This window comes from Cupressus sempervirens, chromosome 4 (genome assembly GCF_028749045.1).
Source record: "Cupressus sempervirens isolate cs-2001-9-10 chromosome 4, ASM2874904v1, whole genome shotgun sequence".
NCBI lineage: Eukaryota > Viridiplantae > Streptophyta > Pinopsida > Cupressales > Cupressaceae > Cupressus > Cupressus sempervirens.
Window position 1 is genome coordinate 553,017,309 of NC_143121.1, and position 26,057 is coordinate 553,043,365.

Sequence of the window (26,057 nt, forward strand, 5' to 3'; positions counted from 1 at the left end):
ACATGATTGTTTTTCCCTTGCCACCTTCGAGATGAGCACTAGGAAAGTGGCATTTAACTCCTTGAGAAGACTTCTAGCTCCAACGAATTCTTGCATTGCTTTAGTTACATCTTGTTGAACAACTTTCCAAAACATTTGGAAGAAGAAGGACGAAAACCCATCCAATCCTAGAGATTTTTTTACAGCAAGGGAGAAAATAGCCTGTTCAACTTCCAGAGGAAAAGGAATAGCCCCAATCATCTTATTCTCCTTAGGATGAATCAAAGAAGGGATGTTAGATAAGATTTCCATCTGATCCTGTTCCACCAAGGTTATTATCTTTCTCAAGAAGATCAGATTAGAAAGAAATAGCCTCTCCTTATATTTCATCTTCTTCTTTGAAAACCTCTTCCTCCTTCTTGATGTTGTTAATTTTTTTATGTGTTCTCTGTTTCAAAGAAGAGGTGCAGAAGAACTTGGTGTTTGTGTTCCCCTCTTTCAACCAAACAGCTCTTGACCTTTGCTTCCAATAGGTCTCTTCTTGACTAATAACATTGTGAAGCTTAGATAGGATAGCTTTCTCCACCTTCATCCTTTCATCACTATATCCCTCCTCAATAGCTTCCTAGATGATTCCTAGGTCCTTCAAAATCTGAGCTTTGAAATGAAATATATTTCCAAAATCAAACTTGTTCCACTTTCTAACATTCAACTTCACATTTCTCAATTTCTTAGCCACCTTGAACATAGCAGATCCCTCAACATGGATATTCCACCACTTCGAGATACACATCAAGATACATGGGTGAGAAGTCCACATTTTCTCAAATCTGAAAGGGAAGTTGTGCTTTGAATCAATAGGATCTAAAGTGAGAGAGACAGGAGAGTGATCTGAACCTGCCTTGGCCATTAACGAGAGATTGCAATTATAAGATGTCAGTTAGTCTAAGGTAATAAGAGCCCTGTCCAATCAAACCTGAATACAATCTCTTCCCACTCTCTTATTACAACAAGTGAAGAGACTTCCCTAGAGATCAACATCAATATATGCTTAGTCATTGATAAAATTCAAGAGATCCATCCGACTAATCTGTGTCACTGTTTAGGATACTAAATCTTGTTTTCATCAAATCTCATTTTTCTATCAAAACTCAAACTTTTTCTAAAAATAAAAATACCCTTTTATAGATCTCAGATTCAGTATCATCATTATATAAAATTTTGAGTTTTTTGATTAGTTATAATATGTTATAATTTCAAAATATTATAAGTTGATATTTTAACATTTCAGAAGACGCTCCCTCAAAAAAGGAAAAAAAAAGTAAATCATAAAAATAAAAAAAAGAAGTTTATATTTATCTCTAGAAGAGAGAGTCCTCTTCATGAATATATAATTTATTTTCAAGGTGTAGATTTGATAGGGAAGTTTTGACAGGAGGAAAAAACTAATGGATTCTAATAAGGTCGAGCTTGAGTACTTATAACAAAGAAAATAAACATAAAAAATAATTATTTCTTTTTTTGTTCCCTAGCTATACATGTCATCTATAAGATATTTTCGAATCAAAACAAAAAAAGATGATTTTCATATACTTGTTTGACGGGAACTACACCCTATATATGTTACAGTTAAAAAAGGGACTTCAAAATAAAACAAAATGAATAAATTCTTACTCAAAAAAATTATAAAAATTATAGGCATAAAATTCATTCAATTCTACACATTTCATCAGTTTACACCATCTTCAAATTCTAAACATAAATACCATTTTTTTTGTCATTAATGTTGAATTTTCGCATTCTGATATCATGTTTCTTTATAAAAGGTGACACAAGTTTGTGCTTTTACTACGGAGGCAAACCACCCTTCTTTTCATCCTCCCTTAAAGGAGTGTTGAAGTCCCCCATTATAATACACCTTCCCACTTTGAATCTAGCTAAAACATTCTTAATTTTACCCCAATAAATCTTCCTACCATTCTTAGTATTAGAAGCATAAACATTCAACAAAATCCAAGATTCATTATTTTTATTATTTTCAACAAGAATGAGGATAATATTACCTTCACCATAAACAACTTGAGGCTTAAAGAGATAAGAGCTACAAAGGGTAAATAGACCTCCTGAAGCTCCTTCCAAATTCGTTGCAAAGCCTTCTATACTCTAAAAGAGATTCTTTCCAGTGCCTCCTTTCTCATTTTTGTTTTTGAATAAGGAAAAAGATAGGCCCGTGATCCCTAATCATATTTCTTATGACTTCTTGTTTGTGGACTCCATTGAGCCCCCTTATGTTCCAGGATAGGAACTTCATTTCTTCTTTACAAAGTAGATCTTTGGGATGGTCTTTTGGCTCCCATCTGCTAGGTTCCTTCTAGTCTCCTCTTTCCTATCTTGACTATTACTATTCCTTCCAGGAGTATTAGGTCTTGCTCCTACATCAACCTTCACTCTACTTCTTGTTGCAACTGGGGACACAAGAGAAGGGTTCCAACTTTTCTTTTTCCTAATTACCTCTATCCAATTCCCTTGGCTTTCATCGATACATATTGCAAATAGGGCCTCCATTCGAGTGAGTTGCCCTAGAGACGAGGATCTAACCATCTCCACCACTCTAGAAATCTTCCCTGGAGAGGCAATCCCCTTATTGGGATTATCACCTTCATTGAGTAAAGACTCACTTGAGATAGCTTCCTCCTCCTTTTCCACCCTGTCCTTAGGAGTATGAGATATTTCCTTTCTTGTTGCTAGTTTTGGACTCACCTTTCCAGGCTGAACCTTTTGTAATACTTCTCTCTTAGAGGATGAATCCTTCAAATTTTCTAGGTCCTCTAGCCTAGCCTCACTCCTCTGCTACTCAGATACAGTCCTCTGTGATTCCTTACTACCATTTTTAGTATACGTTGGTTCAGTCCCTAGGACTTCCTCTTCCACCACCAATTCCTCCTGTTGCTGCTCCATACTTGTTACTAACTTTGTTAGAAGTTCCCTTTCATTTCCACACTTTCTCTCCCTCTTTTTAACTTCTAATTCTATCCCTTGAGAATCTCTTTGCCCTGATCTTACTCTAGTTCTATTTTCTAGTTTTCTCCTCCAAGAGCCTTGGGAAACTCTTAGCCATATGACCTACCTTTTTATAGTGAAAACAAGAAAAAGGGACACTTTCAAAATCCAACTTTTGAATATGGGTGCCCAACTTTGAGTGTAGGTACACCACTTCTAGCATGTCTCTGTCCTCACTTACTCCAATACACATTCTTGCATAAGTTAACCTGCTCCTTGTCACCATGACAAGGTCAATGGATAAGAGCTCCCCAAAAGACTTAGCTATGCCATCAAAGACATCCTCACACCAAAATTCCATTGGAAGTTTTGGCAGTCAAACCAAGACAGGAGCTTGAACAAAGAAAGAATCGTTAAGATCCAACTTTGAAGTCCATTTTTGTAGGGCCAGCATTGAACGTCCAAAGGACCAAGATTCAACACACTGAATCCTCTTGAGATCCTCCATGCAGGATAACTCAAAAGACATCAAACCCTTGGCCATAGTTGCAATCTGCACATGTCCTTTCAAATCCCATTTATTTCTCACATAGGTCCTCACAACATCAATATTCGACCTTGGACCAATGACCTTCTCCACCAGAGAGGACGCCATTGTCACTATGTTATGGTCTACTAGTTCATTAGCGATTTCAATTGCGAACTTGTCCTTATCTTTGTTTGAGATGTCTTTGATCTCTGGGGAAGAGGACTTACTTGTTGGTTTTATCCTAAAGAGAGAAGACCATTTCCCAGTCGGGCTTGAGTCAGGGACCCTCATCGCATTCTACGGGCCCAACAATGTCTTTCATGAATCCAAGATTGCCTTTCTTGGGACCTACTATGATTCTCGTAGGCCCTCTTTTCCCTAGGGAACAATATCCCCCTAGCCTTCCTTCTCCTAGTCGTCCCCTTAAACCTTCTCTACTCCATCTTGGACAGATCCCCTTGACATTGAATTCAAATTCCCAATTTCTCCTATAACACCCGCTCCCTCTCCCATTTCAGTAATTATTTGTTGTTGTTGTTGCAGTGACTCGTAATGACAGTGCCTTGAGCTATTTTTGAAATAAATTAAGTTAATGTTTCTTATTGGTTGTATGTAATTGCAATACTTTTCAAATTGAGGGAAAGGGATTGGTTTCCATACATATATGACTATACAAAATATGTATGAAAGCCAGAGCAAGAAAAATTCAGAGCCTTCTATCTTGCTTTTAGGATATGACATTCCAATTCTAGAAACCAATGTTCGTATTTGTGACATTGATTCATTAATTAGCATTGCAGATTGCTCAAACATATTGAAGCAATTTAATGCATATTTATTTCTCACTATCAATGCATTGGCTAATGATTGTGCCATGAATAGGTGTAAGGCAATTGTGTCAAATTGATTATCAATCAACAATGCAATAGCAACAAACATACTTTCACCACAATCAGTAGTAAATGCAACAAATTATTGTAGACAAACTTTACCAAACTCTTGTGTACTTGTGTTCTAGATATTTGTTGAATTGCAAGGGAAATTTGAAAATTGTGTTTGCATACTTTGCATTTCACTATATGTCATAACTTTTGAGAAGATAGGTTCATAGTGCCCTGCTAATGGATTGACATCATGGAAAATAATTGATATTATAAAATGAGGTGCATCTTTATTGAAAGGCAAGTATGGTTTCTTTCGTGTTAGGGACCAGATGCATATGGGCATGTTTAACCAGAGAGCTACCCAATGAATATAGAAAATGTCACCCCAAAGGCCACTTTCACCAAGTGCCTTGACTTCAGTTATCGATAATCTCATTCTTCACAGGTACGAGGCCTTGTCACTTACTTTATGCAAATCGTAAAGTATTGAAGGGTGAAGCTCAGGTTCAAAGGAGTTTATAGCTTCATCACAACCATTGTTAAGGCAATGCAAGAAGTTGTCCACAAGACTATTGCAAAGTTTAATAGATGTATAGTGACAATGAAGCAATACTTGCAATGTATCAACAAACAATCACCAACCTTTTAGTTGAAATAATTTATTCAAATGCAATGCACCCTTTCTAGAGTAGCTTCAATTGATATGTTTTGTAATTTTTCATTCACATTGTATGTTTCTACTATTATTGGGTTTTGTGACGCTTCTCCTATTGCATTAGAAACATTTCCAAATGTATAACTCATTTGTAACAATTAAAACTTACCTAGAGTAGTAAACGAGAGATAGTCCTTCAATGTATTGTGCGTTGTCGAGGTCCTGAAAGAAAGCACAAGAAAATTAATGATGAGATTTACTAAGTTATTTTGTAGGTTTAATGATAAGACAAACTAATTACAAATAAATAGCTAGAGTCCCTGCCTCCTATAAAATATATCATATTAAGAAAAAGAGATAAAGATATGTTTAGACAATAGGGGACTCAATACTAAAGTCAATGAATAGAGTTTGTGGCTTTGTTATTCCAATTTCTTTTCATTGAATGTTTCTATATGCCAATTTCTTATAATTTTTCATTTCTTAAATATATTGTAATTTTTTAATGGATATAACATTTTCCAAAACAGACATTGAAAATTCAAATTTTCAATTTTATGTTTAACACTTTTTTCCCAAATGAATCTTTATTTGATCTCAATTTGAAACAAAGCATTATGCAATAAAGAAAAATTGGTAAATTAAAAATTTATAGATAGTCCGCTCTAATGGCCTATAAAAGACAAGAGGAAGGTCTGCTTGTGATTCTACGTTTTACACAACCAATGAGCATACTATGGTGGAATAATCGTGTTGCTCATTATATTTATCAAGACAATTTTTAATAATAAACAATCTCTCATACTTATGAATCCTCTTAATACTGAACAATATAATCATCAACCCTAGTCTTGTTACATATAGAAAGGCACATATTTGAATACTCATTTCAATTTAAATGCTTTTTTATTCAATTTCATAAGAAATATTGACTAACTTATAAAATTTTCATGCTTGGAGGATTGAAATAACTGTATTGTAACTTACAAATCATCGATTGGTCAAGAAAGTGATTTAAGGTAACATGCACCAAATCACCCTTACACAAATGTGTATTTAGATCAATTATCATCTCAAAGAAATATGCAAGGCAGAAAATGTTTTATATTCTATTCATTTGCCCAAACACAACAATATATATTTAATGAGGTGTTGCACCGATTAAATTATTGGTTGGGCAGAGTAAGGTAGTTCTTTCATTTGAATTCAGGAAAAAGTTTAATAGATTTCATACATATAGTCATTCCCAAAACTAATCTATCTATTCATACAATAATTTATGTTACTAATACATCATAACAAGTTCCACCAAAACTTCTGCTATGCTGGGTTGGTTTAGTGAGTTAAAATGGAGATATACCTATTAATAATTACATTGAAGCCATCCAAGAAAATGAAAGTAAGGACAACACAAGGATTACAATCAAACTGTAAGGATTACATCTTGGAGTAGATAACATGGTAGACGAGTCATTGAAAGATTTTAACTTCATGTATTCAAATTGTTCTTAATTCCTCATCCAGAAGTAATGCAAATTTCGCTCAAGGACCAACAATGTTTGAGAATGAAGTTTTCTTTTTTAACAAATTTATTCTCTATTTCATATGCCTATTTTTTCTGAATAGATCATTGTATCAATTTTGTAATACTCCAACTGATACCTGATTAATTGTAGCTTTAGTTATATTTATATCAGATAATGCATATAGTTTTTTAAAAATAGATTTTTACCATATTAAAATATTGGTTTCAAAATCATGCCTAGTATGGACAGATTATAGATGAATGCTTCCTACAAGCTTTGTTTAACCATTTCCGTCATTCATGACATAGTTGGGCATTCAAAATAGTTCATTGTATGAGAGGCATAGAGACCTCTTATCAACTTCACAAATATAACCAACGACTGTATCAGATTAAATAAGCATTTGAAGTCATAGATTGCCTTTAACACACTGGGTAAAAGCATTTTCTAGACTATCTCTTGTTTTTGTTCTGAGCGTTTGAAATATTGGCATTTCAGGAAGCCCATGTGAATGTCTTCTTCCTGAATTTTTTCAAATATGGGCTCATTTTCCTTGAACCTCTCGTACCCAAAATTTCAATTTCAAGCTTGCATTCATGCTTTACTATACCCTAACCATATTTTAAATTAATCTACTCAAAATTCTCGTAGCAAGTGTTCTTATACGCCCTACATGATTTTCCATTCTACAACATTTTTTTTTCTTTTCTCTTCATCATTTTATACTATAATTTGTCGGTCTTGAGAATTTGAGGTTTATCTTACTATTGAATAAAGTTTGCCGATGTTCATTATTAATATAACATTGGTGAAACTTTTTTCAATATCCTATGAATTTGTTAGTTTTTCAAACATTAGTTTTTTAATTTAATGAGTGAAATGTGCAAAATGTGAGTTTATAAGTAGCTTGAAAGTTTTAAAATTTTGTTGGATTAGGTTTTTAGAATTGTCATTTGTACTACTAAATATTTTTGGAATCTTTGTAGTTTTAAGACCTATCAGCTGGTGGGTACAACTTGGTAACATTAGGGTATATTTTGATTGATCTCAAATTTTTTTTATTGAACTAGAAATGCTAATTGTGATTATGGATAAGGTAACAGTGCGATATTTTACCCAGCTATAATTATCTTCTGAAACTTGATTCTTTAGGGTTAATTTTAGACGATATTCTAAAACTTGAATCTCTAGGATTAATTTGAGATATTTGTCTTCTAAAACTTGAATCTTTTAATGTTAATTTAAGATGACAACGACCTAAAAGTTCTAACTTTAGAGTTTTTCAAATTTGGTGTAGATACATGAAAGGAGACATGGATGAACATATATTTTTCTATTTACATACTCATCTAGGATAATATGTACTCATCTAGGATTGCAAGTACAACTTCACCACAATTATCTGACACCAACTATGTCTTTTAACCTATTCCAGATTTTTATGCATTTCCTTCCCATTCAGACCTTTTCTTTACATGCATCTAACTGGTGCATTAATTTATTTTTTATTATTTATTTCCCTATAATTAGTTCTTCATTAATGTTGACTCTAAAGCATTGCCTTTTCAAGAAACAAGTCTTCTAAAAGAAATGGACATTTGTAAGGCTGAAAGCTATATATTATAATGACTATGGGAACATAACTATATTATAACAATTTTAGAAAGCTGGTTAATTTGTATAACAAAAAGTTGTAACAATTGGAACTCACCTTGACCAGTAGAAAAGAGAGAGTTCTTGGATGTAGTGTGTGTTGGCAAGCCCCTGCAACAGAAATAAAAACACATAAACAAAATTTATTGAACAAATGAGCAGAGTTGACAATGTGATTCCTATACTTTTCTTCCAATTGTCTATCAAAATTTCAGGACCAAATTTCTTTGCGGTTCAAATAAAACATTACTCAAGATATTGTTTATCTTTAAAATATTTCAAAGTTGCATTCAAAAGAAACTGGGACACTGAAAACCTAGCATGAAAGAAAAAAGAAAGAGAAAGAGCAACAAACCTGTAAATTGGACTAAGAAGCTTTCGCGAGTCTAGCAAAAAGAAAAAAAACAAGTTTCTTTCAAAAAAGTACATAACCACCTCCAAAATACAACTATAAATTATGTCCACCATACAGGAGGTAGTTTTTTGAAGCTTCTAAATGGAGAAGAAATAGGGAAAGGCAGTTGCTACCATTTCGAAGATCGTGCAATAGACAAAGTCACATTTGGATAGGCTCAACATTAATGTCCATGTTATTATGGTTTCAAAACCACTAGTGAAAAAATAAACAACCAATAAAAAATAATATTGAATAATATAAAATTTAATTTAATTATGAATTACAAAGAGCAAGTTGCTACCAACATGGCTCATCATTAATATCCACTTATTATGGTTTCAAATATTTGTATATATTCTTATTAAACTCAATTAAAACCACCAGTGAAAAAAAAACAACCAATCAAAAATAGTATTGAATAATACAAAATTTAATTTAATTTATGAATTTTAGTTCTTACTAATAGTCAAAGGTCTATATTCACAATTTTGGAAAACAAAATAATAGACATAATCGAGGTGGAAACACAAGTCATTTGGGACTAATAATAAGTGTACACTTCATTTTGTCTCATTAATCGCGTACCGAAATTAACCCATATGAATTGTCATTCTATTGTTGTCTCCTATCATTTCCATTTGTTATACACTTAGCATTTTATTTTAGTACTATTGTAAAAATATTATATATTTTCTGATACTATTCATTAAACGTTCGGAGGCCCGCTGCTCCATCGACCTTTCGACCTTTAAATTCTTAAACCCTGAGTAGACCCTCCAAAAGCTCTGTAATGTCCACAATGCTGCTCCATCGTGTGTCCTTGCGGAAACCTGCTTCTGTTCTTCGTTTATTCTCTCAAAAATGCTTCGTCCCCCAAAATTTCACGAGTGGCCAAAAATTTTCAGTAATTGTAGCCCAACAAATATCGACACACCGAAGATCCTCTATAGTTTCAGAAGTTCCATCAATTTGGTGGCTATCCACGCCTCTGAGCACGCTGTCCGGCGACAAATTAGAACAAAAAGAGCACCAAAGGAAATCGTCAGATGAAAACGTGGACGATAATTCGACAAAAAAGGAGGCGAACCCTCCCGAGGACGCTCAGATGATCTTCGGAAAAATGAAAGAAACGGGACTGATTCCCAATGCTGTAGCCATGCTTGATGGCCTCTGCAAGGATGGTCTCGTTCAAGAAGCCATGAAACTATTCGGTGAGATGCGGCAGAAAGGAAGCATACCCGAAGTAGTCGTATACACAGCCGTGGTGGAAGGGTTTTGTAAGGCGCTCAAGCTCGACGATGCCAAGAGGATTTTCAGAAAGATGCAGGACAACCGCATAGTGCCCAATGCTTTTAGTTACGCCGTATTGATTCAGGGCTTGTGCAAAGCCAAAAAGCTCGACGATGCCCTCATATTTACACTTGAGATGCTCGACAACGGTTGGAAACCTAATGTTGCCACTTATGTTGCATTAATTGATGGGTTTTGCAAGGAGCAGAGAGTGGAGGAGGCCAAGACGGCCATTTCTACTTTCAAGTCCAAGGGATTTCTCGCAGACGATAGAGCTGTTAAGGATTACATGGATAAGAATGGAAAGTTCTTTCCTGCAGTTTGGGAAGTCATGTTTGGGAAAAAGGGGCGACGTGATAAAATGTAGGAGTTCAGGTGATTGTGCATGGAGATAAAACTCTAATTCGAGGTAAGTGTACGGATTGACTCTTTGGTATTGATTTTCATTTTTCCTTGCCCAAGTTATGAGTTTGGCTCTTGGATAGTGCAGAGTGATTGCTTTGTCATGGAATTTAGATGTATCCAAATTCGCCATGTAACATCCCTGGTCTCCGAACTATTAACGATATGTATTTTGCAATTGTTTACGTTTTTAAGCTTGAGTTTCACCAATAGTTATTGCAAGCGCTGGGAAGCAGCGTTTTTTCTTCTTCCGAGATTTAATGAATGATTTGGTATCATATATCTGTTGAAAAACTAGCCCACAAAAATTTACATGCATAAATAAGAGATACACACAACATATCACATGCATAAACAATAGACACAATAATATGTTGATTGATAATGCTGTTAGATAGTGGTGATAATTGAATTTGTCAAAAGCTATGGTCAGATCATGTTATAGTATTTTAATTATTATTTTTGTTTAGATGACAATGTTGATTGTAAAAGAATGTTTAAATTTGATCATTGTAATTAAAAACTGTATGCCATCGATGACAGAAATAAAAGTTGTATGTAAATGATCTTACACAAATTTCCATACGCCTATAATGTTTAATAGTTACGATAATAAAATTTCTTGCTACAAAAGCTTCGAATGGATTTGTGGGTCGATTGAATCAATGATGTAACTTTGTGAACTTTGATGAGTATGGCAGCGGTAAAAGTTCCTTCCACAAAAATTTCAAGTGGATCTATGGGATCTAACTTTGTAAACTTTGATGAGTATGGTGGTGGGAAATTTTAGCTATTTCACAAGGACGGCTGCTGGAAATACATTTTGACAGAATTCCCCTTTTTCTTCAGAAGTTGTGGAATCACTGCAAAATTCACTTAGCAGTGGTTTATTTCACAGCTGATTCTCCCTGTAACCAATAAGAGGTATTTGGAGTGAGCGCAAAATAAATTTAGATGGTGTCAAATGATGGCTTGTGTTTTCCTGGTTTTATGAATTTGTGCGTAATATTTTATAATGTGCCACTAGTTAATACATGTAGGTATGGGCAAGCTACCATATGCAAATATAGGAGCAGCATAAGCAGCCTGTTCATTTACCAGTCAGAAAGAACAAAGCATTGTCAGTTCTGCTGAAAATTAAGGCATTCGTCTTCTATATCCCCTTGCTGAGTAACAGCTCAAAACAAATGGAACAAGAAACCCTGCTTTACATACAAAGTATACAATGTTCTACAACAATCTTGCTCTATCTGAATTCAATTTTCACCAACTATTTAACATATGAAACCTAAAATTGAAGTAGAAAATAGTGAACTTATCTAGGAAAATGAACCTGTGTCAATAATCTCACTCTCAAATCTCTGAATTCGATTTTCCCCAACTATTTAGTGCAGAAAATAGTGAACTTGTCAATAAATGAACCTGCAAATTCATTCAATTTAAAGAACTTAATACGTAGTAGACTGTATAGCCTACTGAATAAAACAAAAATCTTAAATTTGAAAGAAAAACACAGCAATTTTCGAGAAGAATAATTCACAAAACTTGCATATTTTATGTTTCCGTTAAGATTTAACATAAACAGAACTAAAAACCATATTCTATGTGCAGAATGTGAAAAAGAGTTCCAAAATTTGAGCTTTACATTTTCTGAGCCTGATTTTATTTTTCACCAACAATACAATGAAAACTTAAACATTTAACAGAGAACTGCCAAATTTCTCTCAAGAATAAAGCCATAAATGTCAATTGTTCAGCAAAATTATTACTGAGAAATAATTGGTAAATTATTTGATGTATTAACGAATGATCAAACAGACCATTATAAAGAACTTACAAGAAGATCACACAATCGTATCTATATAGTTTACATAATATACAAAAGATGACCATTAAGTTGAGATATTCTAATTTTCTAATACCCTCCTTTAATGGTCAATCTGTCAACAACACCATGCAGCCCCCCGAATTTAGCAAATTTATTTGGGCCAAGAGGCTTGGTGAGAATGTCTGTAGTCTGATCCGCAATTGGACCATATTGTCACTAAACTGTCCTGACTTCAACTAATTGCCAAATGTAATGACAGTGAACATCAACATTTTTAGTTCCTTAATGGAAGACATGTTTCTTGACAAGTTTGGGAACTCCCATTATCTAAGAACAAGGTTAGTTGGACCTGCTTGAGATATTTGCATATCCGCAAGCGTCCAAAAAAGCCAAACTGCCTTAGAAGCTGCCTTAACTGCTCCTCAATACTCTGCTTCTTGAGGATAGAGACACTGGATGCCGCTTTTTACTAGTCCATGTGAGTGCACTAGGTCCCAAACTGAACACATATGTAGAGGTTGATTACTTATCATCAACCAAACCCGCCCAATTTGAATTTGTGAACCCAATGAGTCTAGGATCATGACTCCTTGTGTAAGGTTAATAATCAGAGGTGGCCTTCACATGATACGGCACATGCTTTGCTGCTACAAAATGATCAGTTTTGGGGTCTCTCATGAAGTGTGAAATGAAGCTCATTGCGAAAGTGAGATTAGGTATAGTAACAGTGAGATAGACAAGATTGCCCAGTAGTTGCCTGATTGGATTCATCAACAAGAGGAGAATCAAACTTGGTTGACAACTTCAGTGCTTTCTCCATAGGCGTGGAAGCAGGTTTGCAATTCTGCATTCAAAACCTGTCAAGCAAGTTCCTGGCATACTTAGAAAGGGAAATAGAAATGCTATCATCAACCTGCCAAACCTCAACACCTAAACAATAAAGGAGAAGCCCCAAATCTGTCATATCAAAATTCTTGCACAGGTCTCGTTTGATTTTGGTAATCAAATGTGGTGAACTGCCAATAATAATCAAGTCATCCATATAGACAACAAGAAAGAGAACATCATCACTAGAGTGTTTGATATGCAAATAGTATTAGATGGGCTACGTTGAAAACCATGAGCAACCAAGTTCTAATCTATCTTGATGTACTACTCTCAAGGAGTCTGTTCAAGTCCATAGAGTGTTTATTGAGTCGACATACTTGGTGTTCTTTGCCAACAACATTGAAACGATGAGGCTGTGTCATGTAGACTTCTTGCAACTCACCGTTGAGGAACACTTTTAACATCCATTTGATGGACTTTCCATCCAAACTGAGTTGCAATGGAGAGAAGAAGTTGAATTGTGCTCATATTGGCAGTATGAGCAAAAGTGTCCTCATAGATGATGCCCTCTTGCTATGTGAATCCTCAAGCAACTAAGCTGGCCTTGTATTTATCTAAGGTACTATGTGCATGATACTTGACCTTATACACCCCTTTTGCAGCTAATGGGCTTCTTCCCTAGAGGATGATCGGAGATAACCCAGGTGTTGTTCATTTGAAGACTCTAGTATATTGGATCAATTGCCTGTTCCCACTCTAGATTTACAAATGTTTTGAGGCTCATAAATACCATGAATGTTGGCCTTGAGAGAAAATTTAATTGTGTTTGGCTGCTTTCCCTTATGTGTAAAAGATCTACTATCAATGAGCTCATTAGGATGAAGATCATTGATGGTAGTAGCCCACCATTTAGGCTGGAGAGTAGATGTGCCAATTGGAGTTGGAGGAGGAATAACTGGAGTTGGAGGTGGAAGAGGATACGTAGGTGGAAGATTAGCATCATACGAAGGAAAGTTAGGTAGTGGATCATGAAATACAAAATCTGCATCATCTCTCTTATAAAGTGAACCTAATGGTAAACAAACACCCAAATCAGAATCCTTCAAAGGCTGATCCTCAAAATTCTTCTTAGATGAGGAAAGCTGAAACAATCCTTGTTCTTTACCAAAGACAACATCGCGATTGAAGATAAATGTCTATATCGATCAGCTAGAAAGCCTTATGGTTGTGACTATATCCTGTAAACATAAGCTTTTGACTCATGGAATACAACTTGGAGCATTGAGCATTCGGAAGCCATACACATGCTAAAGAGCCAAATACTTTCATATGGCTGATTTGATGTTTGCCGTCTAGTCCAAACTTTCTCAGGACTTTTCCCTCTAACATGTGTGTGAGACCGATTAAGAAGATAGATTGTACTAAACATTACTTGTGCTCTATATTTCTTAAGAACATTTCTGTGTTCCATCATTGACCTAGCCATTTCTGTTATGGTGTGGTTTCAATGTTCTTCAATGCCATTTTGTTGTGGGGTGTATGGTGTGGTTAATTTGTGTTTTATGCCATGTGTATAAGAGAAAGTGGAGAAAGCAGTAGGACAACCCCCCCCCGCCAAGAAAAAAATAGAACTAAGAGATATAATAGAACACCTGGACACTTAGAACACCCACATGACAATTGAAATCATCCACGAAAAGTAAGAAATACTTGCACCCAAAAACAAAAGGAGTATTCATTGGACCACATACATCAGTGTGGACCAACTCTATTACCTTAGAGGCTCACCATGAGTCGCCATCCTTAAACAATGTCAAGTGTTGCTCTCTAACTTAACAAGCTCCACTAATTCCCTGATTTTGAGTTTGAATTTCAGGTAGGCCATGTACTAAATCTTCCCAAACAAGGTGAGCAAGATAGTAAATGTTTAGTGATCGTATTGCTAAAGCGTTAATGTTAGACGTTGCTGATAGAAGATGATTTTGTTGTGAAAGCATGCTCAAGAGAGTCACACATATCTACAAGTCTATATAGACCATGATTCTCAATGCTAACAACTACAATAGTTTGTGTTGCACGATCAACAATCAAACACTTGTGTGCACTGAATACCACATCAAGTTGAGGAGAGTGTTGCATAATCCGACTCACTGAGAGTAGGTTTAGTTCTTTCCTAGGAATGTACTAGACTTTGAAGAAAACAGGATTTCTCCCATTAGATTGTATTAGAATGTTGCCCTTCCCAACAACAATATACTCTTCTCCTCCAAATATGATTGGTTTAGTATTGGGGAGAAAATTCTATAAACCAATCATGCCTATTGAGTGAAATGCTAAGAAGCACAAGAATCTATGTACTAGGCAGAAAATTCAACATGGTCTCTAGGTCTTTTAGCCATGAAGGTGTAAAATGCACTCTTTCGGCTTTGTGTGTTCAACAACATTAGCTTTAGGCTCAGATCCTTCCTACTTGTGCTATTCATAAGCCATATGATTGCAACAATCCTTAATCATATGGTCATATTTTATGACAACAATTATACTGAACTTTCTTCTTGGAACCATCTTGAGATTGACTAGGGTCCTTTTGTTGGGAGGACTGAGGGACCCTTCTGCTAAGAGGATCGAGATGACGAAGATTTGCCTTTATCCTTGTGAAAGGAATGTGGCTTCAAGGAGTTTCTTGGAGGAGGATGAAGTGGCATTGCTCATCTATGGTAGAGAGCTTGAGAAGCATGACAACTTCTTGATTCCGATTATCAAACTTGTCCTAGTCTGATCCGATTGTGGTAGGCCAAGTCTCTGTTCCCAAAACAAGTTCATCAAGGCAATGATATTTGAAGATTGCCAGCATGCATTGCTTCCAGGTGTTATAATTGTTGCATTGAATCTTTGATTGCTTTCCAAAATTAAGTTGGTCAATGACACCATTTTGCACATTTCCCAATTCACAAAAATGAGAAACAAAGAGGCAATAACACAAAAGTAAAACACAAATCCCAATGCAAAAAAAAAAATGTAGATGCAGGTGTAGACTTCAAAAAACAATGAAGTATGATTAGCACATATTTTGAGAAAAAAATTCAGGTTGACCCAAAAAATTTTGACAAAGACCTAGAAGAGCACTCAAAAGCCCAAATGGATTCTAAAATCAAAATATTTTTTTTGGCTAACATAGATTTGAGGCACAAAAAACAAGGTAACCTTGAAAAAATTGGAAGTGACCGAGTTGAGTTCTTGAAAAACCCACCAATAATCTATTACCGAATTTTGAATCTGGCAAGAAAACTAAAAGTTTCGAAGGAAACCCTAGCCAACTAAAGCAGAAAAGCTTAATCTAAGAAAACAATGACAAATGTCTATTTGAAACAATAAAAGAATGGTAGAGAACCCTTGTGAGGCTACAAAATGTCTATGGAAGGAGTCTTTTTTTATTAAATAACTACAACAAAAACCTTCATTTTTGAGAAAAATGGGCCTAGAATCTCGTTGAATGCAGTCAAAAGGCAAAAAGCTGACCAAAACAAGTTGTTTTGTTGTGGGAAAGTCGCGTCTTGGGATATTGAAGCCTACACTATTCGCTCAAGAAAACGTCATGAGAGAGATTAATCGCCAGGATTTTTAGAAAGAACATCTGTAGTGGAAGTCATGTGAGATGAAAAACAACACCTAGAGAGGGTGATTTTGACTTTTAAAAAAATGAGCATTTTAGAGCCTTGCTCGCAGACAAAAAATGACCCATGATCTTTGTATTTGCAAAGAAGGGAAAAATGGCTCCATCATGAGACGCAAAACCCTATTTGGGTTTTAAAAGATTTCTACAAAAACTCAAACAAACTTGGGAAGGATAATTTCGAAAAATTTAATCAAATAACTGCAAAAGAGAAATAAGTTTTTTGAAAAAATAAAGATTGCTTTGATACCATATAACTGAGAAGTAATTGGTAAATTATTTGGTGTATTAACAAATGATCAAACTGATCATTATAAAGAATTTGCAAGAATCCAACAATAGAAAGTTTTTGATAAGAAACTGAAGAAGATTATAAAAATGATCTTATCTACATATTTTACATAATAAAAAAAGATGATCGTTCAATAGAAATATTCTTAATAGAAATCATGCAAAATTTATGTGAGTAACATTGGAAGGGCCATAATATTCTGGTTCGAAGAGTAAGAGGAATGAAAGCTTATGGTGAAGATGACAAAATATGGCAGTTGCCTAGAATAATGCTATAATATCACATGTTCAGATTCTCAAGATCTTTTTGAAGTGAATACATCTTGTAAATTATTGATATTGAAAAGGCTAAGGTTTTTGATATGCTAGTAGGCGCTCAAATTCGGTACATTCATCAACTTAATTTTTTTTTTCCCACATCTAAATAATTGTGCTTCTTGTGTCCTTTGAACCTTGTCGGACATCGATCATGCAGCTTTGGACTGTGTGCATGCAATCAACATTGTTGGAAATTGCAAATGACAATTAAAAATGAATCTTTTGATTGGATTTCAGCTTGTACCTTCATCTCATAGGGGTGATGTCATCAGAACTTTACAGATATTATTTATTGTATAATACTGTTGAAAACTTACCATACAAATTTATTGCACTGATTGAATAGGACATGCAAGAAAGGTCAAAGAATATTGTGACTTATGCACTAATTGTTTAGCCTAAATTCATTTGATAGTGTTGGATTGGAAAAAATTAAAAAATTATAGCATTCTTGGTTGTTGAAATGTTTCCAACTACGACTTGCTTTACCCTAAAATTTTCAACTAGGGTTTGAATTGTATTTGGAAATGGCAATTTACTTAGCCTTTGTAATGTTTTGATTAGGTAAAAGCAGGTTTGAAGGGGACCCAAAACCCCAAACAAAAAGGAACCAAAGTCAGGAGCTGGTTTTAGAGGGACCAACAACCCAGAATATCAAAGTAAAATTCAAAGGCTGGTTTTACAGGGACCAACAACCAAGTCAAGCTAGTTTTACAGGGACCAGCAACCAACATAAGTTAACAAAACAACAGGGTCAAAAGTCTAGAAAAAACCTAGATAAAAAACTTAGATTAGGTCTTTTATAGCACCAGTAATAGAAGTGCCTAAGACAACAACCTCTTTGAGAGAATTGTGAATATTCTTCACGGGAAGTTGGAGGTATGCTTTCTTAGTGCTTTGTCTGGTTCTTTTGCACGGACCATCAGCTAGCAGTAGAGCATGACTGGTCGAATTGGCTTCATCCGGAGAAACTTTCCCAATAGAGGCAGCAATAGCCAGGATGGACGAAGTAACATCCTGCACACCCATCTCACTGTCCTTAATCAATTTTTTAAGGGAAGCTTCATACTCTTGGAGTTTGGTTGGGATGTTCCCAACCAGAGATTCCAACTCCCTCCGCTTCTTACATTCCTCATCTAGCTTCACTTGTAAAAAGGGTACTTTTCTTGCAAGGAAGAAATAGATAAGTGAAGTTTTTAAATTTCATTGTACATCCAATTGTCCATCTTTAGCCCAATGTTAGCTTTGTCTTTGGCTTTATTCAAATATTCCAGAGCTGTTTCATCATCCTTTAAATCCTAGGCATCCTCAAAATCATCAAATTGTTGAGGCTTTTTCTTAAAGTCCTGGGTTTTGGTCTTTGGCTAATTATTTGTACCAGCATTAGCATCAACATGACCATATTTGGCTAGAGAATTAGTAGTGGCCATTGGATCAAGGGAAAGGGTAGTATTAATAGGGGAGATCTCAACACACTTCAAGTCCAGTGTCTAGTTAATCGGGTTGATTGCCCCATCCTGGAGTTTGGTTGGGATGTTCCCAACGAGAGATTCCAACTCCCTTTGCTTCTTACATTCCTCATCTAGCTTCACTTGTAAAAAAGGGACTTTTCCTGCAAGGAAGAAATAGATAAGTGAAGTTTTTAAATTTCATTGTACATCCAGTTGTCCATCTCTAGCCCAATGTTAGCTTTGTCTTTGGCTTTATTCAGATATTCCAGAGCTTTGTCATCATCCTTTAAGTCCTAGGCATCCTCAAAATCATCAATTTGTTGAGGCTTTTCCTTATAAGTCCTAGGTTTTGGTCTTTGGCTAATTATTTGTACCAGCATCAGCATCACCATGACCACATTTGGCTAGAGAATCAGCAGTGGCCACTAGATCAAGGGAAAGGGTAGTATTAATAGGGGAGATCTCAGCACACTCCAAGTCTAGTGTTTGGTTAATCGGGTTGATTAACCCATCTTTGTCATTAGTATTGGTCTCCTTCCAAATTTTGTTTTCATGGAAGACCTCCTTATTCACCATCTTTTCACTATCCTCTTTTTTGATAACATCCTTGTTCTTAAGACTGGAATTGTTTCTTTTTGTTCTTTTACGCTTCGAGGAAGGGACATTATCCATAACTTTACCCTTATTGGAAGAGTGCTTACCTCGCTTGCTGACAGTACTAGGGGAAGAAAGTGAAGAATCATGGGTCGAGATATCATCCAGGTTGAGAGCGAAATCCTTGTTCTCAGAAGAACAACCGTCACTTGTAGTCTGGGCCATGTCATCATCCAGGGGAGCATCGACAACCTCCAAATCTTTGGAGCTTTGATTAGAGTCCATTTCCATCGCCAGAGCCCACTTGTTGCTACTTTTGTTTTTCAACGAAGAGTCACCAACATTTTCCTTGCTGTTGGGCATGCCTTCCACTTCCCTTTTTCGTTTGCTGGTAGAAATAGAGTGAGTGGGGGTACTATCTCTGTAAAACTTAGTGATAAGTAGGATGAGACCCTCATGGATGATAGATCTAGAATCCTTATGCTTATGGACTTTAATTCCAATTAGGAGAGAATTCGTCAAGTAGTAAGGGAAGGAGATTCTTTTCTTATAACAGAAATGATTCAGAAAAACAAAGTGGTATTGATGAACCCTAGAAACCATACCATCTAGAATGAAATACAACTGCACACAAGTGAGAACCTCTTGCTAGATATCCTTAATTTGAGCAAGATCATAGAAGTTATCAATCTTCACCAGTCTCGCATCCTCTTGGTCATTTTTGGGAAAGTGCTTGACCGCCTCTTCCGAAGCTTTTTTCTGCTTGAAAAATCTAATACCTTCATTCGATAGCCCGATAACTTTAGCAATGAAATTAGCACTGAGGGTAAACTATCTGCCATAGAGCGTAACCATGTCAACATCCCAAGCTTTGAAGAAATTGTCTGTCACATGAGTTTTGTAACCATGAAGTTTTTCAATGTAACTGGTCACCTTCACTTTTTCGAGCTGATGCCAAACTTCCTTCTTCTTTTATTAGTAGTGGCACTTCTGGGGTTCCAACTTTTTCACTTCCCCACCCATTTTCACAAAAAGAACACCACTCTGCAAAATGAGATTGAGAAAGCTCAGTGAAAAACTCCAAGAAATGATGAGCGTTTTACCTCTTGAAAGCCCAAATAATACCCACAATCTGTGTGAAGTACTGACAAACATGCATGCACGGAAACCATTCCAATTAAAACAATAAATGCAAGCATTGATGATTTGATAAGTGGAGGCTGCAAGCATATCAAATATTGATTTTCCCTTCTCAAGACATGTTTCTTTCATAATTACATTTAGCTATTAGATCGTCATTCATGCTTAGGTGGTCAGTCTACGTGACGATATCATTACTTTGAATTGCTAGGTTGGCCATCCAATCAGCCAACATGTTTGTCTCATGGTAGTTATGAGAAACAAACACTTTTTGAAAAATATTTAGGTCTTCTTTACTTTTGCAAAGAAGGTTGGAAATATTCAAGGCAGGGTCATGTTTATTATTAAGGATATTGACAATATTTTTGGAGTCCCCTTCCAGCCAAAGGTTCCTGCAACTAGTATCCTTAGCCAACTTGATCATATAATGTGCCCCTGCCATCTTGGCTTTATGGCTAGAAGTAATACCAAGAGGAATAGCCTGAGCTCGAATGATATTGCAATTACAATCCCTTATGACTCCCCCACAACTAGCCGTGCCAGGGTTCCCTTTGCAAGCCCCATCAAAATTAGCCTTAATCCAACCATTGGGAGGAGATAACTAGATGGCATTCTCTCGCAAATTATCCTCTTTAACTATGCAGTTTTTACTAGGATACTCCAAGTTGAGATTTGTAGAGGTGGCCACAATGTGATATAAAATTCTCCTTTATGTTTATGATAATTCTTTTACCAATGACCTAGGAGGGGGTGCTGGTATCTTTGAAGATTCTGTCATTCCTTTCTTTCCACAAGCTCCAACAAATGTGGGGAAAAGAATACCGTCAGAGGATGCAAACATGTTCACCTTTGAAGGGGCTACTCCAACTTAAAAAATTGTCAGCAAGATTCTTCTGAAAAGTCCATTGTATTTCCTAGAAATTTAGTGAGGTCGATGAAGTAAGATGGGTCATGTTTAGGTATAGTTACACTGCCCTAGGGGATGGGGGGACGACAAAATGGGGGGACAAGTTTTTTGGGATGGGGGGACAAAGGGGCCTTAATTTGGGGACGGTGGTGGGGGACAAGAGGGGGTTATATATATACATACATACATACATATATATATATATACACATACACACACACACACACACACACACACACACACATATACATGCACACATATATATACACACATAAATATACATATATGTATGTATATATATGTGTGTATATATATGTGTATGTATATATATATGTATGTGTGTGTATATATATACACACACATATATATACACACATACACATACATGTGTGTGTGCGCGCATATATATATATATATATATATAAAATGCTAGTTATGAAAATATGTATTGCAATATAAGATATAAAGATGTAAAAGAGTAAATACTTGAACATTGCATTGAATTGGAACATCGAACATTAAACATAAATAGTCAAATCTGCAAATAGTCAACATTGGGATGCCCCCCTTCCTTGGTGGAGGTGGCAGCATCTGGTGGTGCCGCTGGGGACAGGGGATGGAGTCCCCAAGTCGTTGGTGCGTTGAAGTCTCCGGGACGTGGGGCAAAAAACATGGGGGGGATATCCCCGTGTTACTATGTGTTTAGGTGTGTAAGGAAGAATGGAGGCAGGTCTCCATGCTCTGTTGCAATATTCAAAGCTTGCTCATTTTACGAGGCTTTCTGCAACTTTCTGATTACAAATTACAAATACTGCTTGAATACAAACATTTCATCCATGTTTTGTGCACGGGGACTTGAATTCAGTGAAGTTGATGAAGTAAGAAGTGTCAGGTTTAGGTGCATGAAGGAAGAATGGAGGCAGGGTATCCATGCTCTGTTGCAATACTCAAGCTTGTTTGCGGTTTCAGTACCGACAAGGGAGATTGGATTCATGTTCTGGGGTATTCACCAAATCTGCATCTCTTATATCGGATGGGGATGAACAGACATGCAAGGAAGATGGATGTTCTGAAGATGTGGAGGATACAGTGCGAGTACACAATGGACTGGGATAGGGTCCTTGCTTCAGGGCAGAGCAAGGAGGGATTTGACAAATCCATCCTCAAATTCAAAATTGCAGACTACTGGAGGGTTTCGAAGGCTGGAAACGATGGAGGGCAAAATGCTGGGGGTGAGGAAAGGGTGCTGAGAAACTGTAGGCAAAGGATTGGTGCTTGTGGGACAGAATGGGGCAGAAGAGGATGACCTCATGTGAATGGTGGACATGGTGGTGGTCGTGGTGCAAGGCAATGCTCGAGAGGAAATGCAAGCTTGGGTTGTTCTGATCATCAAAATGCAGAACAAGTTGATGCCAGGCTACCTACTTCCCGGATGTGAATGGTCCAGGCTGTGTTTTTTGTTCATGTTTTCTAATGTTCTGTGAGGAATGTATACACTGGTCTGTGCTGGTGTCATGCGACAATGCTTATTGTGTTTGAATTTGGTGTGTATTTGAGGGTACCAAAACCGTGCATTGACATGGGTAGTAGATGCAGGAGGTTGAGTAGAGACAATGAGTAGGATGGATTTTCTGCAGAATTTATGGGGATTGATCTGGTTTTTTTAAGTGAGGAACTTTTGTAAATCCATATAGAGATTTAAAAAATAATACTAATTTACCAATAAAAATTTAAAAAACATTAAATATTAATCAAATAATAATAAAATAAAAATATATATAATGCTGATCTTCTCATCTAAGTAATCAAACACTGTGAAAGGTTTTATTATTTATTAATGTTAATATTATGATTGCTCTCTATATATTTATGAATATTAAAATTAAATATTAAATATTTAATTTAATATACTTCAATTTGATATAAAATAATATTTTATTATTTTATATAATAGTATTTAATTATTACTTAATTTATTTTCTTTCATTAAAATTGTTATTATTATAATATATTATGTGATATTATAATTATATCATTGTTTATATTAATCATTCATTTATATAAATCTTATTTTAGCGGGGATATCACATAACAAAACAAGTATAATCAATTAACTGAATAGCGATTATGATATCAACCTGATTTGGTTATGAAAAGGTATAATTACTATAATAATCCTGAAGTAGCAACGACATCCGTGTCAGAGACCCTATCTGCGAAGTAAAAAGACCCAGAGAAAATTGTCTTAATACAAGAATTAGCGATTTTATATATAATGCAGAAGGTTGTGATGGAGCCTAAAATTTCCAGTCTCCATTTTTTATCTTGAAGAAACTTCGAGGAAAGAGGGCAACCATAAGTAGAATGGATATGCTGGTCACAAAGGAGTTCTTACCTGAATTAAAGGTTCTTACACATGTTCATCACGTGAGCCTGAAGTCAGAGGTGCATCATCAATCTGGCCTTCACATCTACTTGGAACATTTGGAGAGGTCTCTCCTAAGGTGGATGTATATGCATTTGGTGTTGTTCTTTATAAAGTGGTTTCAACCAATGACACACTGTTACGAATATGATTGAGAAATTAAATATGGAGGATTTCTTAGCATGAAACATTGATGAGTGACAAACCAATAAAGTACAGCCCCAGAACAATGAAGGTTACTGTCAAAGCCATGTTACAGAGATGCAGAAATAAAGCAGGTATTTGATGATCAAAGACTTACTGCAGCATACATATAGTTGAAGAATGAATAAAAGAGAAATTGCAATCATGCAATTGAAGCAGCAGTCAATATATTTGCATATTGATATATTGAAAAGACAGAGATATCTTCAACAGTGAGAGACTTGAAGATGTATTCATTAAAGTTCTGCAATAAGAAAAATTAGTGTGATGTTTTCAATAGACATGGAGGAAATGATTCGCTGAATAACATCACACAAAGTGACATATATGAAACACAACACGTCAAATTTGTAGCAAATAAAGGAGTCTTCAGATATTACGAGTACAATAACACTAAAGTGCAACAGAGCATAGTTGTTATCCAAGATCAAGTCCAATATAGTTTTCTTTGATTCCTGAGAGGCCTGAACTGGAAGTTATGTTTCTGTGGTTTTTGTATTAGTTCTAACATTTCTTTAAATTTGTTGCATGTAGGTATTAATGAACACGTGCAGACGAGGAGTGGAAGACTTCTTAGAGACCCTCGAATATGGAGTTGAATGATGAAATTCAATGAACACAAGGTTTTGACTATGAACCGAGAGCAGTTAAAGGAGACAAATATTGAATCCTGCATGTGTGATTCTCACCAACACCATTTGCAAATAAATCAAAGGAGGAAATAGTGAAGATGATGGGAGAATGTTTTGTAATTGCCGTGTGATACAAACAGAAGTTGGAGCCCTCTTATGACAGAAACTGGGATCATAATATTCAAATGAATATAAAGGTCTGAAGATCTGATAAGTTTCTGGAGATATATTGTTTCATTTGAAACATCATCACAAGCATGAGCAAGCTACAGGAGAGATACACGCAAAGGATAGGGCATTCAATCAAACGACTGAATACAGGTGAAAGGTTATATGTCACCATGAGGATTTTTTCGGATCCAATTGATAAATCAAGGAGAATTGAGAGATTTACACAGTCCTGTGCCATGGGAAGGAATAATGCTTGTTTAGACACAGAGATGGATTGCATATAGAGGCAAAGTTCCTGAATTAATTGGTTAATAAATTAAATGTATAGTGAGCGGCTTGAGAATTATATTCATAGCATATAATTAAGGTCATACACCCGGTTAGTTAATAGTTATGGAGAGGCACTTTGTTATTGTGAGAAGCTTTGCACCTCTTCATTGTCTATAAGTATCACATGTAAAGTGAACAATGGGGACAATTCAAATTCATATTTAATTTTTTACATATACTATGTACACTTGGATATATTATTCTTTCATTGGTAAAGGATTGAGCGATTGAATAAAGCTTGTGGATTTGAATTATTGGGTGAATTTTATGCGGTCCGGATAAATTTGCAATAGATGGATCATCTGTAAAGAGTGTCTCTATTTGTAAATTTTATTTCTGGCACAATCTGTAAGCGTATCTATTTTATTTATTTGCATTGGAGTTTTAAATTATTATTAAGTTGTGTTCTTTATAAATATTTTTATTTATTTTCTATAACATTTTAAAATTCGGATAAATGGACCAGGTCATTATTGCATTATAAATTTGATAAACATAGATATTGTGAAATATTTAATTGTTTCCGTATTTATGTTTAGTTTGTCTTCATATCGCAGGAGTTAAAGTGCATCCTAGACTAGTTTAAAATTGCTTTCATATAATTGATCCGTCACGTCTGAATTGATATAATTTAAATACATTGAACTTAATAAAGTTGTATGTTACAACTTATAATATTGACTCTGATTGCCCATTTAATTAAGCACTGGTCTTTATAATACTCTTGATTCATAATCCATATGCTGACAATTGTTTCATTTATTTCCATTGAGGAATTAGTATATTCATTTGTTGCATTCATTCTTTATTTAAAACATTATCACATTTATTTATTAATTTATAATTTTCAAGTTTAAAGTTTTTCTATTATTCTTGCCATTAGGAAGACTTTCATCGCATTCATATTCTAATTGATCTGCGTTAAGAATCTTGTATTTAAGTGTTTTGTC

At 35.4% G+C, this 26,057-nt stretch overlaps 1 protein-coding gene across 1 annotated transcript; it reads left to right on the forward strand.

Moving 5' to 3' along the window:
• The first annotated feature begins 9,277 nt into the window (after positions 1 to 9,277).
• Positions 9,278 to 25,281, forward strand: LOC149562379 (uncharacterized). The gene is made up of 2 exons (XM_089825903.1): positions 9,278 to 10,322; positions 24,509 to 25,281. Exon 1 carries the CDS (start codon positions 9,414 to 9,416, stop codon positions 10,278 to 10,280), a length of 867 nt encoding a protein of 288 aa, XP_089682029.1. The 5' UTR covers positions 9,278 to 9,413; the 3' UTR covers positions 10,281 to 10,322; positions 24,509 to 25,281.
• The last annotated feature ends 776 nt before the right edge of the window (positions 25,282 to 26,057 follow it).

Coding starts and splice junctions, on each gene's coding strand:
- LOC149562379 (XM_089825903.1), top strand. CDS start 9,414: ATGTCCACAATGCTGCTCCATCGTGTGTCCTTGCGGAAACCTGCTTCT.